The 17,846-nt window shown below is 35.2% G+C and overlaps 1 protein-coding gene across 1 annotated transcript; it reads left to right on the forward strand.

Annotated features, from left to right (window-relative positions):
• On the forward strand, positions 1-14,251 carry LOC140165861 (BAG family molecular chaperone regulator 1-like). The gene is made up of 6 exons (XM_072189199.1): positions 1-109; positions 2,426-2,572; positions 3,157-3,242; positions 3,673-3,783; positions 4,439-4,546; positions 13,956-14,251. Exons 1-6 carry the CDS (start codon positions 73-75, stop codon positions 14,088-14,090), a joined length of 624 nt encoding a protein of 207 aa, XP_072045300.1. The 5' UTR covers positions 1-72; the 3' UTR covers positions 14,091-14,251.
• The last annotated feature ends 3,595 nt before the right edge of the window (positions 14,252-17,846 follow it).

A 17,846-nucleotide genomic window follows, 5' to 3' on the forward strand; every position in this document is an offset into this window, starting at 1 on the left:
AGCCTAGCGTTCTATATATATCTGTCGTCTGGGAGCCAATATTTGTGACTAGAACTAGTGGGTAGTTGTTCTATGATGTCTTCTGCGATAAACGTAACATTGATACACGGTAGGTTTGGTTTTGTTTCACATCGTTCAAGTACCGATTATCATTTCATGATCATATTAAAGCTTACCAATTTTTTTTTCACTAAAAAAAAATCAAATATCTAATTATGCGCATTGACGAGGATGTATTCGATAAGCTAAAGCAAATTACTTTATACGATTTTTCATGTGGCAGACCTGGCAGTGACATCAGTGCGTTGAAGCAGCTATTTCTTGGGTGTTTCGCTCGCTCATCTACTACTAGTACGGCATCTTCTTTAAATAACGAATGTGCAGCGTGTGTACGTCAGTCATCAGCACTTTGTGAGCGAATCGCTGAATGTTAGCGATTTGAGGCTGCGCCCAATGAAAGACGCACATCACTGACATCCTCATTTTTGATTGAACCTGCATCTCATGTCTAAGTGAGATACACATCGCAAACTTTGGTATATTTTTGTTCTAGTTTTTCGAGTTGCGCCCCTCCGGTCACTATGACCATGCCACTCGAGTTGGTAGTAGTATTAAAGTTTCAGGATGTGTTGTATAGGCTATGATTGGAGTTTATAAATTGTATTGACACTCCTAACCTGAGGAGATCATGAAGGCCTATAAGGCCCTTTTCCAGATATCGTCATTCGTCACACAGTTCTTCAATGAGAGATAAACACGAGGAGGCTGCAGTGCGTTTGCAATGGTGGCAAACTTTGCACTTCCTTCATTAATTCCTTACATATGTTATTAATTTTTACATATGTTAAGGGATCTGGAATGAGCGTTTCGACAGTATTTTTTGTGGGACATGCGAGCACATCTGCCAGTTATATCGAATTGCATTCTGAATACGAAGAATGTCTTTCTGATATCAAATAATTTTCATTTTTGAAATTCACGATATACGTAATACAAATTTTATGGCAAATTATTAAAATATGATATTTTTCACATTTTTGATATAACAGTCCTCAAGTAAATTTTATAAATCTAATGATATATTCTTAAAGTGTATGTAGCTGGGAGAAAAGTCGACGATCAATTGAAAATTTTGACCTTTCATATTGAAGATATGGATTTTTTCCCAAAAAGACCTAATTTTTTAGGTGTTTTGGGAAAAAAATCCATATCTTCAAAAGGTCAAAATTTTCAATTGATTGTCGGCTTTTCATCAAGTATAAATTATCAGATTTATAAAGTTTACTTTGAGTACTGTTAAATATCAAAAATATCAATTTTTAATCATTATTTTGCCATAAAATGTGTATTACATTGCGAATTTCAAAAAATGAAAATTATTTGATATCAGAAGGACATTCTTCGTATTCAGAATGCAATTTGATATGTCTGATGTGCTCTAATGTCCCACAATAAATACTGTCCAAACATTCATACCCCAGCCCTTAAATTAATTTCTACATATGTTAATATTTCCTGTGAAATACAAATATTGTGAAGGAATGAAGACCAAACTGTCAGCGAAATTCCAGTACAAAACGTTTTTATGCAAACGTCAAAGTTCACCCCATTGAAAATGTACAGTAGCCTCATCGTGTTTATCTCCAATTTTATCAGCAAATATTACCCATGATGCACCATGATCTGGAATTGTGAAAGGGCTTATTGACGAACGGAGCTAGCCAACAAAATATTTTTCCCAATGTAAGAGGCTATCAATGTTCTTTGATGAGGCTATTTAATGCGGCCAGGTGCATTCTAGACGTTGTTTCTTATGTGAAATTGAGCTTTTTTGATATGTACTTTGTTATGTTTTTTATAAATACAAAGAAAGAAAATCCAGATTTATAAACTCCAACTGCACTATTTTATGGATTTTATTTCAACTATATGTTCGCAATTTAAATTTAAAGGATTTTAATGTAAGACAGAAGACACAACAAAAAGACACAAACTTGAGTTGAAGATAATTATTTATGATAGAAGACATGTATACAGTAAGCAATAGTGTACTTGTAGCTGGTGGAAGCTGCATGAAGGCGCTGGAACTGACAATAGCGATAATATCAAAGAATAGCAACACTGACTGCTATGCTAATCTGCAATTATCAATGTGAGGCTTTGAAATAAGCGCAATTATGAAAATAACTTGATGAAATTAGCGCAATATTATCAACCACATTTTGAAATTAAGTCATTTGAAATGAAACCAAAAGTTAAGGAGGGGGGGGGATTATTGATGGTTACATTTATTTATTTATTTATTTATTTATTTGTTTATTTGTTTGTTTGTTTGTTTGTTTGTTTGTTTGTTTGTTTGTTTGTTTATTTATTTAAATCATAGATGTATAATGATTATAATCAATGTTTTTACTAATTAATTCAGGTACCAAGAAGCACAGTGTGCAGGTATCCCCTCCTACAGCCACAGACGCTGTAGCCTCAGCACATGAACTGCAGGTGTGTCATTTAGCACAGGCTGCATATCAGGCTACAGAGGTACCAGTACATCTACAAAAACTCATATTCAAAGGTAAGTATTGGCTCGCCCATGTGGCTGAATTATTATAGTCGGTAAAATTACTAAATCTTATTTACTTCACTAACATGTTACTTCCTTTTTAAAGGACCTAAGCGCCCACCCAATGTGATGTCACTACAGCCTAAGTATCGAAACATAGCGACTTCCTCTGAAGACTTTAATTAATTAATTACACTAATTAGCAAAAGTGTTTCATTCTAACAAAACAATACTGTCAATGTAACTAGAAAGGCAAATACTACAATATGTCCTTAAAAATCATCCGTTTGTTTCCTTTAAGTGAAAGAAAACAAAGTGAAATCAAAAATTATTAATAATTTATGATTCTAAACTTTTGATTTCAACAAAAGATTAGACATACCTCATATTTTTCGGTCGTAACTTCGACCTTCATCGGGCAACCCAAGTTTGGGATCAATGACCTTTTGACCCCAACACTTGGTCATAGACTCTTGGTAGCTGCTATCGGCCCCCGTCACGGTTAAGTGAAGGTTGGTTGACTCTAATGTAGATGGCCTCCTTGACACCCCTTTCGAAATTATTGTAACTATTTTGTTTAACTTCCATTTTGTTAGGTAAATCTCTGAGTACAGATAGTCAACAGTCACTAGAATCTGTGGGTATTCGGAATGGAGCCAAAGTCATGCTGATCGGCAAAAAGGTAATTTAAGTCTGTTTTGTTCATCTTGTTAAACCATTTATATGGCACTGACACTAGGCACCAATTCTACCAATTAGGTGTTACTGTCCAAGTGACCCAATTATGTACTTATAGCCAGTTAAAAAAACACCCTACTTTTGTACTTTGTCATCACATGAATTTAGTAACCATTAAAGAGCATGATTAGGTTGCAAAGTTATGAGCTATTAATATGCAGCCAATTTATTGTTTATTTGTTTCCTATTTTTGTCTATTCACCAATTGAGCAGTTACGAGGGGTATCAAAAAGTTATTGAAATCACCTAGAAGTAAAAGAGCTATATCGATGAAATTTTGTCAGTGTAATCAGTGGTCCTTATGTACATTATGATTTTTGCACAGTGCAACAATTATAAACTCTCTGGTATTTTATTTGCATTGTTTTAAACAGAGCCTAGAAGAAGATGAACACACCAAACAAATCACAAGAATTACGCAAGAAGTAGGCAGTAATGAGAAGAAACAAAAGGATATAGAAGACGAAATCTCAGGGATAGAAAAGGTACAATTTGTAGCATTTTACAGTACTTTTGAATTTACAAATTGAAATTTCTAGCATTAAAAAAAGTATTTTGTAAAGCAAGGAAAAGCAAGGCATATTATAGGTGTGTAACCAGATCAACAGCTTCATCCCCAAGACTAATTCCAATCACCCGTTTACACTTCGCATGTACTGTGTATGCTTTGTAGTGACGACTGATTATCTTACAGCCAATATCATGACGGACTTCTGAAAACTATTCAATGCGACTTTGGTTGTGCGCCGTAGCGCGACTGACTAGCGGCGCCGCTGTGACAAGATCGCGCTCTAAACTTCTAAAAACAACAAACTCAGTCAAAAGGTCAATTTGGACACAACTGCGCACGCTCTATGCCACAGGAATCCTGTTGCAAAATCCGTCACTTTTTTTCCATGTAGTTTTCTCAGTCGTCAATCCCCTCCACTTTACCTCATCAAAATTGTGATATTTTGATATCAGACAAATTATTAAATGTTGTACTCAAGATTGTTTTGTTTAGAAAAAATCCACAATGACAATAGACAATCAGTCCACCAATCTTTAATCTTCATTGGCTGGGTTTTTACACTTGTTGTTAGATGATGTATTTGATATATGTTGAATAACTTGTCTTGAATTTATATTTTGTACTTGCAGGGATATCTCCAGGCAGATTTAATCCAGGATGCACTCAAGAAATTAAGAAAGAGATTATTTGCCTGCAATGAAGAATTCATGAAACATCTGGAAAAGCTGGATGGAATGGTGAGAATTATGTTATAGTTACTAAATATGATAATTAGTTAATTCCGTTTTTTAAAGTTGCAAATCTTTTAAAAACTAGATTGTCTCAGCAGCAGGGGACATTAGGCTGTCATGTGCATCTAGGTGTAGAGGCTTATCCTCTTATTCCCACTTGAGCATTCTCAAGTACACTTAAAGTGTTTGGTCTCCTGGTCAAGTCAGTTTTAATTTAGGGGTTGTTGTTATGTTGTTATAGCAACAAGCTCAGTTTTTCTGTCCAGTCAGCTGTCACTTTACTGGTGTGCAGCCATTCAGGTCTCCCGCCTTATTTTTTAATTCCTTTGTTATGTCCATAGTTCTCCTAGTGATGCACTTGCAATTGTTCCTTCGATCTTGATGGACCAAAAAATATTTTGGGCTCTTGGTAGTGAAAAAAGATTACCAGTAGCTAGTGTGGTAGTAATCTATAGGTATATGCTTGATAACTATACATTACTGCATCAGTGGATGTTATTATTTCATTAATATTTAAGTGTATAGAAGCGCTAATCAGCATCCACAGAGCAGAACTGGTTTTGTCATTTTCATGTTGGAATTGGCCATCGGCTTCACATTGCTTACAAACAGGCAAGTAGTCAAAACATTTCTCTGTAAATGCTTTGTTCGAGATAATCAACCCTAGTTACAATCAATTAAGTATTTTATATCTGTTAGTGTTAGTCAGTTAAATGTAAGTCGGCAGAACTTATTAAAATTTTGGTGGTGGCTTTATCACTAAATCTTTTTATTTGCCTGTTTGCACTTTATATCACGAGTTGAATACGATAATAGATGAGGCAATAACAATTGTTTATATTATCAATTTTCTGCCATTATTAGCTCATGCATTACCAGTATGATAAGATGACATATTAAATCACATATTGAGTATCAATTAATGGATTACATGTTGCTCGAAAAGAAATGGTCAACGTGCAAATCAGACAAGGTATTTGGACTTGTTCTATTAATGGGATGGGGATACATATTTATTTGTCAGCTGAATGTAAGCCTTATAAAGTTAAGATTTGTATCATGTTTGCATGCATACCTTATCTGCATGCAAGTCGGTTATTAGTAAATAAAATCTAGAAGTTGCGTATCTTGGATCAGGCTTACATACCAACCATTAATATCAACATAATAAGGTGCAAAGGTATCAAACAATGGGGGGAAAGCACATAGTTTTCTTCTCTTTGCTGTTTGTTTTTTGTGGTTATATTTCAGAAATATCTTCCGCTGATATTGCACTGAGGATTGCATCATATGTGGTTTGCGATATGTGAATAGACCCATAAGTTACTCAAGCTGACTAGTTGCATTCTCGCCATGGCAGCAATACGTCGTTTAAATATGCACCTCGAAAATATTCAAGAAAGAAAAGAGGAAGATAACTGAGAATGATAATCCTGCAATAACAAATTTGGCAGAAAATAAATTGAGCAGACTTGAGATGTCAATTTACATGTTGTATACATCAGCATATTTCTTCAGCTCAACACGTTTCGAGAGGAATAAAGTTTTGTTAGAATTAGCTTCTTACTCTTCCACAAGCAAGAAGAACAAGCCAAGACGGAGTTGAAATTGTTATGACAGCAGCTGATGACGTTCATTTACTTTAGATGAACAATTTAAATTGGCATCGGATACCATTATTTTCTTCTTTCATAAAACTTTGCGAATATCCCGCTCTACGATATCAGTCGTTATTCTTCAGCAAAATACTGTTAACCATAAATAATGCTCATCCGGTGACTCGACTATAGACTTGTAATTCCCACGATTCTGAAATCTAACTTGAAATACAATAGAGACTATAAATGTACATGTGCATTGTATGTAAATTAGATACATTTCATATTGCATATTTTTTTACAGAACTGCTGAACTATTGCTTCAATGAAATACCGGTTAAATTTAAAAACAACAAGGTATATTTTTATACATCAATACTTCATCGACCTGATATGATGTCCTTAATGTGATGTCCTTTGCTATGTACAAATATAAAACCATTTTAGTCTTATGGGATGTTGTTCAGCATGAAAACCAAATTTTATAATCTAAAAGACAGAAGTTAACATGCCCTAAGGTGTGGAAAAGAATTGCAAAAAGACTAGGTCGATATTAATACAAGGGACACTTTGCATCATTTATGCATACAGCAAAAGTTGTATAATGATTATGATAGGTCCAACTTTTATTAAATGATTAAAATTGTATGTAGGCCCTACTTTGCATCATTTACGCATACACAATAAGTGGGATAATGACAGCATATAAATTATGGTATTTATCAATGATGTAAAAATATGTTCTATTGTAATAGGTTCAACTTTATTTTCACAGTAATTTAAAGATTAAATATGTAGGCCTATTGGATATTACTATTTATCAATTTTGCATTACTTATCAATAAAGAGGAACACAGTCATAAATATAGAAGTCTAGATTAGTGGCTTGCATACATGACATGCAAGATGTGAAACATCATAAGCTTGTCATTATAAATTATGATCAAAATTATTAATGGATGTAAAAGAGTAGCCTAAAAACAGACAGACATCCAGTTAGTCTAAAACAAAACAAAACAAAACAAAAATAGATGTAAAATTTAATTTCTAACTACAATAATGGTCCTTACATTATTTATAGTTGGTAGAATGGGGAACATATTTAATATTCTGTGGGAAATTCAATATTTGAATTAAATTGCGTTCAAGTAATTCAAACTTTTGTATTATTTGATGCTTTCGTCAGTATGGAAAAAGAAAGTAACATTGTGTAAGGTAATTAAACATAAGAAAACATATATATTTATTTGTATGTTTTTTGTATACATTTATGCCCTTTGCCCTTCTATGTATAAAGGACCCCTTCAGAAATAAGCCTTTGGGCTTAAGGGGCTATCCTGTGATATCTCCTTGCTGTGTTTTTTATGTGTATTATATGTCATTTATCTTAATGCATTTTATATCTATTTACCTTATATTGTTGTATGTGCAATATGGAGATACCGAATAAAATCAAAATCAAATCAATCAAGTTGAATAGAAGATCACAAAAACAGTATCAAGTTTTAAAAGGGTAGTTGATTATTGAATATATTCATGGAACATTCAATGATTGATTAATTTGTGGTACAGATAATATACATTTTTTTTTTTTTTTTCAATTCTTGAAAAAATTATTAGTAGATAACTATTCGATTTCTACTAGTTTATTTTTGCTCTACTACCATCTAAAAAGGGGTTATTAAGAGCTTTAACATTAATTATTGTGAATGATTAAACGTATTCAGTGCAACACACTTAAGATTATTTATGAGACTTTTAGCTTTGGTATCTGATTTTATTCATCGGCAAGAACTTTAAAGTTAGCAGTGAGAAAATTATTCTCTGGGTTACCATTCATTGGTAGTGAATTACTTTATTTTATAAATGTCACTTTTAAAATTGGATCAGGTAGGCCCCTATTCATGATCTGTTATCATTAATGGGTCTTTGAAATGGGAGCTACAGTAATACTTTGTGTGGCTCAATTGTCAAATAGCGATTTCTTTCAAAATTTGCCACTTACAGCTATTTCTGGTTTTGTTCTCAAGATCAAATAAGATGAACATATCTCTAGATAAATACATTTCAAGGTTAGGATCAGTTAATTAAACTGAAATTTGATGCTTATGTCAATTTGCACATCATGTGAATTACTTCATACTATACACTATTCTTTGTATACAAAGAACATCATTGTCTATCCTTAAGTATGTATTTGATAGCTTACACTAAACATGCTTGGAAATTGCAGCAAGCAATATTATATGTAAAGCGATATCTAGCACAATTAATGGTGCTATCTAATCATGCTAATTGTATACTATATAAGAACATATGTACATTTCATACATTATATAATTATAGAGAGTGTATATATAGAGAGAACAACTAAATATATTTCTATTTCATTAATTAACACCAAACAAACAAATAAAAATCTGGGTGCTATGGCTTGTGCAGAAAATAAATTGAGCAGACTTGAAATTTGATGCTTATGTCAATTTGCACATCATGTGAATATTATCATGTGAGTTACTTCATACTGTACACTATTCTGTCCATCCTTAAGTATGTATTTGATAACTTACACTAAACATGCTTGGAAATTGCAGCAAGCAATATTGTATGTAAAGCGATATCTGGCACAATTAATGGTGCTATCTAATCATGCTAATTGTATAATTTATATATGTTCATATTATGTACATTTCATATAATTATAGAGAGTATATATAGAGAAAGAGAACAACTACATAATTTCTATTCATTATTTTAACACCAAACAAACAATAAAAATCTGGTTGCTATGGCTTGTGCACAACTATTATTATAGGTTTAAGGTTAGTTGCCTGAGCTTGACAACTTATTAAAGTATTATTTATACAATTGCAGTCTTCTTTCCTAAAAGTTTGTCATGTTTATAGCATATTAATTTTTTGCTGGGCTTGGTGCATTTAATGCAACTATCATTATACCTATACACCTGTATGCTATTATAATAGATCCCTGTTTAGTTGTTTCATAGAATATATGGTTTAAATTTACAAAATAAATTGCCCTTTTGATTTAATAATATTTGTTTTTAACTTATTGGGTGTATGGGGTGATGCAATATTTTCCTATGTTTTCGGTACAGGCTGTACATAAATCTTTGGTGTATATATTATAGTTTCCTCATTGATCATCAATAGAGATTTTGTAAGAAAACCACTACATGTGTAAATAAAAATTTTCAGCAGCTGATTACTTGCTGACATCAAGATGATGGCGATGTGGCTGCCCCATTTAGATATGACAGCTTTCATTGGTCCTTAGAGGGGTTGGATTGGTTCAGGACTCATCTGGAGCATCCTGAGGCTTTTTGCTTTTCCACCTTTGTACATTGTTTGAGGGAGGGGGCGGGGGGGGGGGTTTAATCAAGTTTCTCCATTGAGAAACTTGGTTGGCATTGTTTATTCTTTTGGAGATTTCTAATTATTTAATTATGTTAAAATGCTGTTTTCCAATCCAATCCTCTGTTTGATCCAAAGATGTATCTGTTTAAGATATGCTTAAGATTTGCTTAAGATGAAATTTGGTTAAATGTGATTCAGAAGTCAACTTTTGTTTGTCCAGCCTGTATGGTTGGCTTGTACACATTTTTCCAATAATTTGTGTATTTATTGATTTATATGAAGATGATAAATAATTCCAAATGCTTGCTGCAATTAATCATCTCAATGTATATAATTTGTTTAATTGATATGAAATCTGTTATTATCTCAATATAGTCTTAATTTCTATGAGATTGTGAAATTATTATAAATAAGCTTATGTGTATTAAATGGTCCTCATGATCGTGGGGGCAATGCGGAGTCGATTCTTTGCGTTGTTGTGCGTTCCTGCTGGCTCGAGACAATTCCGTTTTTTAAAGTTGCAAATCTTTTAAAAACTAGATTGTCTCAGCAGCAGGGGACATTAGGCTGTCATGTGCATCTAGGTGTAGAGGCTTATCCTCTTATTCCCACTTGAGCATTCTCAAGTACACTTAAAGTGTTTGGTCTCCTGGTCAAGTCAGTTTTAATTTAGGGGTTGTTGTTATGTTGTTATAGCAACAAGCTCAGTTTTTCTGTCCAGTCAGCTGTCACTTTAGTGGTGTGCAGCCATTCAGGTGTCCCGTCTTATTTTTTAATTCTTTTGTTATGTCCATAGTTCTCCTAGTGATGCACTTGCAATTGTTCCTTCGATCTTGATGGACCAAAAATCCCACCCACCCTCCCAAAAGCTGGAAGGGTGATTCAGTAACTAAATATGGTTAAAGATACTCCAATAAAATGGTATGTCCAAATATGCTGCTTTATGCTTAAAAATAGAGGCTTTGTATGGAATTTCTTGAAATCTTGAAGAATATCATTAGTAGATTGTCTCCACTTTCTACTGCGTTTTATAGAAGGGGAATGAATGCTTTGTATGGAGTTTCTTCAAAACCTGAAGAATCTCGTCTGTAGATTGTCTCCACTTTCTACTGCGTTTTATGGTGTTTGAATGTGTTACGGAGTTTCTTCGAAACCTGAAGAATCTCGTCAGTAGATTGTCTCCACTTTCTACTGCGTTTTATGGTGTTTGAATGTGTTATGGAGTTTCTTCAAAACCTGAAGAATCTCGTCCGGTAGATTGTCTCCACTTTCTACTGCGCTTTTATGGTGCTTGGATGTGTTATGGATTTTCTTCAAAACCTGAAGAATCTCGTCGGTAGATTGTCTCCACTTTCTACTGCGTTTTATGGTGCTTGGATGTGTTAAGGATTTTCTTCAAAACCTGAAGAATCTCGTCTGTAGATTGTCTCCACTTTCTACTGCGCTTTTATGGTGTTTGAATGTGTTACGGAGTTTCTTCGAAACCTGAAGAATCTCGTCCGGTAGATTGTCTCCACTTTCTACTGCGCTTTTATGGTGTTTGAATGTGTTACGGAGTTTCTTCAAACCTGAAGAATCTCGCCGGTAGATTGTCTCCACTTTCTACTGCGCTTTGTATGGACTTGTCTGGAGCCTTGTCAAATCCTGAAGAATCGTGTCTGTAGATTGTCTCCACTTTCTACCGCGCTTAATGGTGCCTGGATGTGTTACGGAGTTTCTTCGAAACCTGAAGAATCTCGTCGGTAGATTGTCTCCACTTTCTACTGCGCTTAATGGTGCCTGGATGTGTTAAGGATTTTCTTCAAAACCTGAAGAATCTCGTCTGTAGATTGTCTCCACTTTCTACCGCGCTTAATGGTGCCTGGATGTGTTAAGGATTTTCTTCAAAACCTGAAGAATCTCGCCTGTAGATTGTCTCCACTTTCTACTGCGCTTTAATGGTGCCTGGATGTGTTAAGGATTTTCTTCAAAACCTGAAGAATCTCGTCTGTAGATTGTCTCCACTTTCTACCGCGCTTTATGGTGTTTGAATATGTTACGGAGTTTCTTCAAACCTGAAGAATCTCGCCTGTAGATTGTCTCCACTTTCTACTGCGTTTTATGGTGTTTGAATGTGTTATGGAGTTTCTTCAAAACCTGAAGAATCTCGTCGGTAGATTGTCTCCACTTTCTACTGCGTTTTATGGTGCTTGGATGTGTTAAGGATTTTCTTCAAAACCTGAAGAATCTCGTCTGTAGATTGTCTCCACTTTCTACTGCGCTTTTATGGTGTTTGAATGTGTTACGGAGTTTCTTCAAAACCTGAAGAATCTCGCCGGTAGATTGTCTCCACTTTCTACTGCGCTTTTATGGTGGGCTATTGGTTGCCTTCATGCTTTCCTCCCTTTCTGCTGCGTTTTTATACCAGGGTTATAAATGCTTTGTTGCTTATTTGGAGTATCTTTATTTACTTGGTTGTCAATACCAGTGGATTATATATCAGTAAATGGTTTAAGCATTGATGCCGTATCTTGCTGAATACAAAATGTTCGTTTGCTAGTGTTGGCATTGTTTATTCTTTTGGAGATTTCTAATTATTTAATTGCGGTTAAAAATGCTGTTTTCCAATCCAATCCTCTGTTTGATCCAAAGATGTATCTGTTTAAGATATGCTTAAGATTTGCTTAAGATGAAATTTGGTTAAATGTGATTCAGAAGTCAACTTTTGTTTGTCCAGCCTGTATGGTTGGCTTGTACACATTTTTCCAATAATTTGTGTATTTATTGATTTATATGAAGATGATAAATAATTCCAAATGCTTGCTGCAATTAATCATCTCAATGTATATAATTTGTTTAATTGATATGAAATCTGTTATTATCTCAATATAGTCTTAATTTCTATGAGATTGTGAAATTATTATAAATAAGCTTATGTGTATTAAATGGTCCTCATGATCGTGGGGGCAATGCGGAGTCTATTCTTTGCGTTGTTGTGCTTTCCTGCTGTCTCGAGACAATTAGATATTAGATTCTTATGTTAGTTGATTAGTTGGATGAAAAAAAAATGCCTCAGTTCCTCTGATCACAATTATGTCCTGGAATAGCAAAGGCAACCAACTGAGTCCAGTCTACTATACTTGGTGTCAGGGAGGGTTATAGCAAGGATTCTCGAGTACTAATATACTATAGGATAAGCCACTCGTTTGCGCAAATGAAGTCAGTCATTCAGCCTATGCGCCTTCATGCATGTGATGGCATAGCTGTGTAGGAGTGTATTACCTGTGGAAGAGATGATGCAATGTTTACGCCATCGCTTCCAAAAAATTAAATGGCGAAAAACGGCAAACATTTGATCGAATCTTTCTATTACTATCATATCGTGAAAAACCAAATAGCTGAGGAGTTAGCTCAATATGCTAGGAAACTATTCTGTTCGATGACCCTATGACGAGACTGGCTAAATAAGCTGTATTTTTGCTGGAAAGGGTCCGAAAAATTGACAGTCGATGTGTGCCATCTTGGATAAATTTGGTGTACTGAAAATGCCCAGCAACTGTCAATCAAATACGAACTTGTCAATTGAATATAGGATAAGTCTGTTCCGCTGTGGCAGAAGTATGCACAACGTTGTTGTGCGAACCGTGCGTAAATTTTAGGCTAAGGTGCCTGAGCGTTACCAGGACGTTACTAGGTGTACTGAAAAAGCCTAGCAACTGTCACTCAAACTGCCGATGTGTCAATTAAGTTGCCGTAAAGTGACTTCAATTTTTATACAGGGTTTGAATACGAGTGTCACAGCCCTGGTTATAGGGAGATGACACTGAGCAGTGGCATAGCCAAGGGGGTGAGCAATGGGGGAAGCTGACCCTCCCCCTCTTTAGATGCATCATGCCCCCCTTCAGATTTGAGATGTTAAAGTATTTTTTGTCAAATTTGGTCCCTAAGATGTTTTTCTTCCCTTCCCCCTCCCCCCCTCTGGAAAATCCTAGCTATGCCGCGGGCACTGAGCCAGTGCTAGGTGGATATATCTGGTTCTATTATAAGGCACAAAAATGTTTGTCAGAGGGGGGAAACATGCCCCTGGCGCCAGTGCGCCACCCTTGGGGGGCACCAAGTTGACCAATTCAGCATCAATTCTGCGCTCCTCCAAGCGATGAAAGTCAAACTTTTTGTGCACTTCACACGCATTTCAGCACAAAATCAATTGAAAGACCGATATTCAACTTCTAGTAACCAAAATTAATTAGTGTATAGGCCATTTGTCCGCGCGCAATTGTTTCAAGAATGGGGGGGGGCATTATGTATCCTTAGCTCCTAGCTACGCCACTGCCCGTGTCTAAGATATTCTCGGGTGGGGGGCGCCAATTTTGTTTCTTGCCCCGGGCGCTACCAACCTTAGTTACGCCACTGTGTGTTGGTTAACTGATGTTGACTGATTTCCATTTTCTGTTCTTTCAGGTAATGAATGATGTACATCAAAGTGTGAAAAACAAAAGGAAGAAAACAGTAGACTATATACAAGGTTTATTAGATAAAACTGATAGCTTAACCAACAGAATAGAACACCTACAGACGAGACAAGATGACAGATGATATACATGACAGAACAAGCATTCAGTTGAAGTTGATCTTGTCAAGAGCAGGGCATAACAGTTGCACCTCTGCTTATATAGTCTATATATCCACCTCAAGTTGCCGGGACTAGCTTTGAAGTTCAGTGTGTGCTGCGTTGGCTTAGCGTTGTGTCTTGCGTATACATATGGCCACTTTGATCGCACACATAAAAGTATGTACGCATATTAAGTAACGCTAAGCTAACACAGAACACGCTGAACTTCAAAGCTAGTTCCCGTGACTCGAGGTAGATAACTATAGATGAATTTGTCTATTTTGTAATTAATAATTCTCTTGAATTGGAGATAAGAGACCAGGGATTAGATATAGCATTGGCAGTTCGTCTGTCTCCTTTGCTGTTGGTTAGATTCCGCTCAAGCCACACAAACTGTACTGCATACCATTACAAACACTTTTTCAATGATTGAACTCTTTTCCATGACGTCATCAAGCGTGACTTGAAACAAAGATTTCAGTACATTAATCAGCTACTTAATATTCACTTACTAGTCGTGATAGTCACCTGGAGTAATTATATGCATAGAACTTTGCATAGAACCCTATTTTAATCGGTTACCTTTATTGGTATCGAACTGAAAGCTCCCGGATGAACCTTTCTCGTGGCATATTAATAGCCAAACAGTGCTTGTTAGATCAGATTTTGTCTCATTTAACTTCCGAGGACCACATTGTTGTAGTTTTGTCTTTCAAAAAGTGATGAAAGGATCTTTAAACCTCTTGATACATCACTTGTGAATTCAGGTATACAGCAACAGGAATGTCAGAGTTATCTTTTTAGATGATTTCCTTTAAAAAAAATTTTTTTGACAGAATTTGTGCTTTCTTTTATTTTCAGCCCATATTTGGCATTTTTACCTTGATTTTATGATGTTTTCAGCTTCATAAAAATAATTTTCCTGGTCTGTAGCCTCTCGCACCCCTGAGACTAGTGTGTGGAAATGAGCATTGCCAGGTGCGTTAAGAACTCCACATCACCACATAGTCTGTGGAAATATCTGACAATGGGTGCAAGCAGCGTGTGTGGGAATCCTCTGATGGTGTAGGATCCCATACATAGTGTTTGGAATGACTGGAGGATCACTATGAGGCGAGTTGGAATCCTCAATGGTGGAGAATTGCCACACAGTGTTTTGATCCTCTGGTTATTTGAAACAAATCCAAATACTGCATGGGTACCTCCGCTGTTGGAGGATTCCCACACACTGCCTAGCGATCATTCCACGCATGACACATGTCATTTCCATGTACCAGATCATAGCTTGTAAATTGATGAAAATCAAGGAATGAATGATAAATTCAATTTTGACTTATCAAAAGAAGTTGCCAAATTCTTTTGCTTTTTAACATTTTTCAGCAACATCTTGTTGGGCAGTACAGGCTCTGACTCATAATTGCAGGGTTGTGGGTTCAAGCCCAGGCTGCGGTACTATCATGCTGTGCCTTAGACAAGGCGCTTAACCTCTATAGCACTTGTTCATATGGGGAGGGGACTGTGACAGGCCTTCTTTGACATTACAAAATCAACCAGTTCTACCTGCACATTCGAAGGCCTTTTTGCAGCTGTGGGAAGCCGCTTTGCATCAAAATGGGTTATGCAATTGCTGTATTTGGGTGAAAATATTTTATACACAACAATAAAACAGTCATTTGCTAGTTACAAGTAATCTTATGATTGTTTTATTTATTGCACTAATCATTATTTTTTTATAAACTTCAGTACATTACTACAAATATGGTTTAGAAATTGATGTTATACTGTTCAGGTCTCTCTTATCCATACCTCTTTTATATGGATCTCTCTCTTATCCAGCTGTGAAACCTTAACAGGAAATCAGGTTTGGTACTTTGGCACCTTTATTCCATGTTCTGAATGCTTGGTATGAAATATATATCGTCAGCCTGCTACGCTATTGCCCAAGTCATTATTTGTAATATTTACAAAATATGGTTCAAGCATGTATTTAACATATTTATTAACCAATCTTTGCACAAGAAACAAATGATAATGATAGAAATGAAAGGGAACAATCCAAAAGATTACATTAACTGATGCATGCTTGAACCACATTTTGTTCTTTGTTCTCCCAAATTACAAAAAATGACGTAGGCAAATAGCGTAACAGGCTGACGAAATGGCAATTTTAGGACAGTCAATGCAGAAGTACCCATAATTCACTTTATTCTGATTTTTCACTTATCTGATCAATATACATTGATCAATATACTTTGGTCCCATCATGGCTGGATAGAAGAGATTGGACTGTACAGAAAAAGGTTACATTTCGAGGGGTCAGAGCCAAAAAGAGCCAAATTGCATTTTTGGCCAAAATGAGATTTTGGTACCAAAATAATCCTTAAAACACTGGGCACCTTATGATTGTATAGTCATAATAGAGTTATAGCCACAAGAAACTGTTATCAGCAGAAATGAAAAGCAGTAAGTGCAACAATAATGCATGAAATGTATGAGTATGAGAGCCAGAAGGCCCTAAGTACAAAAACGCCTGTATCATTAAATGGCGTTTTTGTACTTTTGGCCTATTGCCTCTGACCCCTCGATTTTATCAAAAAATTCTCTCAATCGGGTTGTTTAAAACAATTTTATAAATAATAAAAATGTATACTATATAATAAATAATTTGACCAAATACTCCTTAATATTTGATGAACATGTACTACTGTGAATGATGTAGCAAAGTTTTAGGTAACAACGCGTATGGCGCAAAGTTCATTCATAAATTTACTCTGATTCAAAAATTAAAAAAGCGCAGTGATTTATAGTGCGCTACACACAGGCAAAATGCCTAGATGTTGATCCACAAGCCTCAGCACACTTTACAAATCATAGAATATTTCTAAATGCAGATACATAATGTGCTTTCATGAACAGGATAATAAACGTTCTGAAAATTGCAATGACAAATTATGTACACATGAACACCGTAAACACAGTAAAATAATATAACAGCTGTGATCACTATAACTAGACAGCATGTTCTAAACATTCTCTTCAAAATCCTGAACACCCAGCATATAAATATACTTGGGTTTTCAAGCTTCATGTTGTTACGATGTACAGGTATTTCAATTTAATGATTGTGACCACATTACACTGAATGAATCAAATAAAAGTTACACAGGTTGTTAGTTAACACTGTTTCTTTATAACCATGGTACTTTGCTATCTTTCATCATAGGTTATCCCTGAGCTTGACTTTAACATTTTTCCCCAGAATTTGATCCACCCTCTACTTAGGACACAAGAGGACCTGATGCAACTGCTTAACGCATTCTTGCTCATTAAAACCCGCTTTAAATTCCCCTAACTGTGCATATCATATCGCAGCAGAGAAGGCAACTTAATATGTTAAGAGTGTATACAGGCCTTAAGGGATCTGGAATGAGCGTTTCGACAGTAATGTTTGTGGGACATGAGAGCACATCAGACATATCGAATTGCAATCTGAATACAAAGAATGTCTTTCTGATGTCAAATAATTTTCATTTTTTGAAATTCACAATATAATACACATTTTATGACAAATTATTAAAATTTGATATTTTTCACATTTTTGATATATAACAGTCCTCGAAGTAAATTATCAAAAATATCAATTTTTAATGATTTGCCATAAAATGTGTATTGTATTGCGAATTTCAAAAAATCAAAATTATTTGATATCAGAAGAACATTCTTCGTATTCAGAATGCAAT

The sequence above is a fragment of the Amphiura filiformis genome, chromosome 1 (genome assembly GCF_039555335.1).
Source record: "Amphiura filiformis chromosome 1, Afil_fr2py, whole genome shotgun sequence".
Classification (NCBI taxonomy): domain Eukaryota; kingdom Metazoa; phylum Echinodermata; class Ophiuroidea; order Amphilepidida; family Amphiuridae; genus Amphiura; species Amphiura filiformis.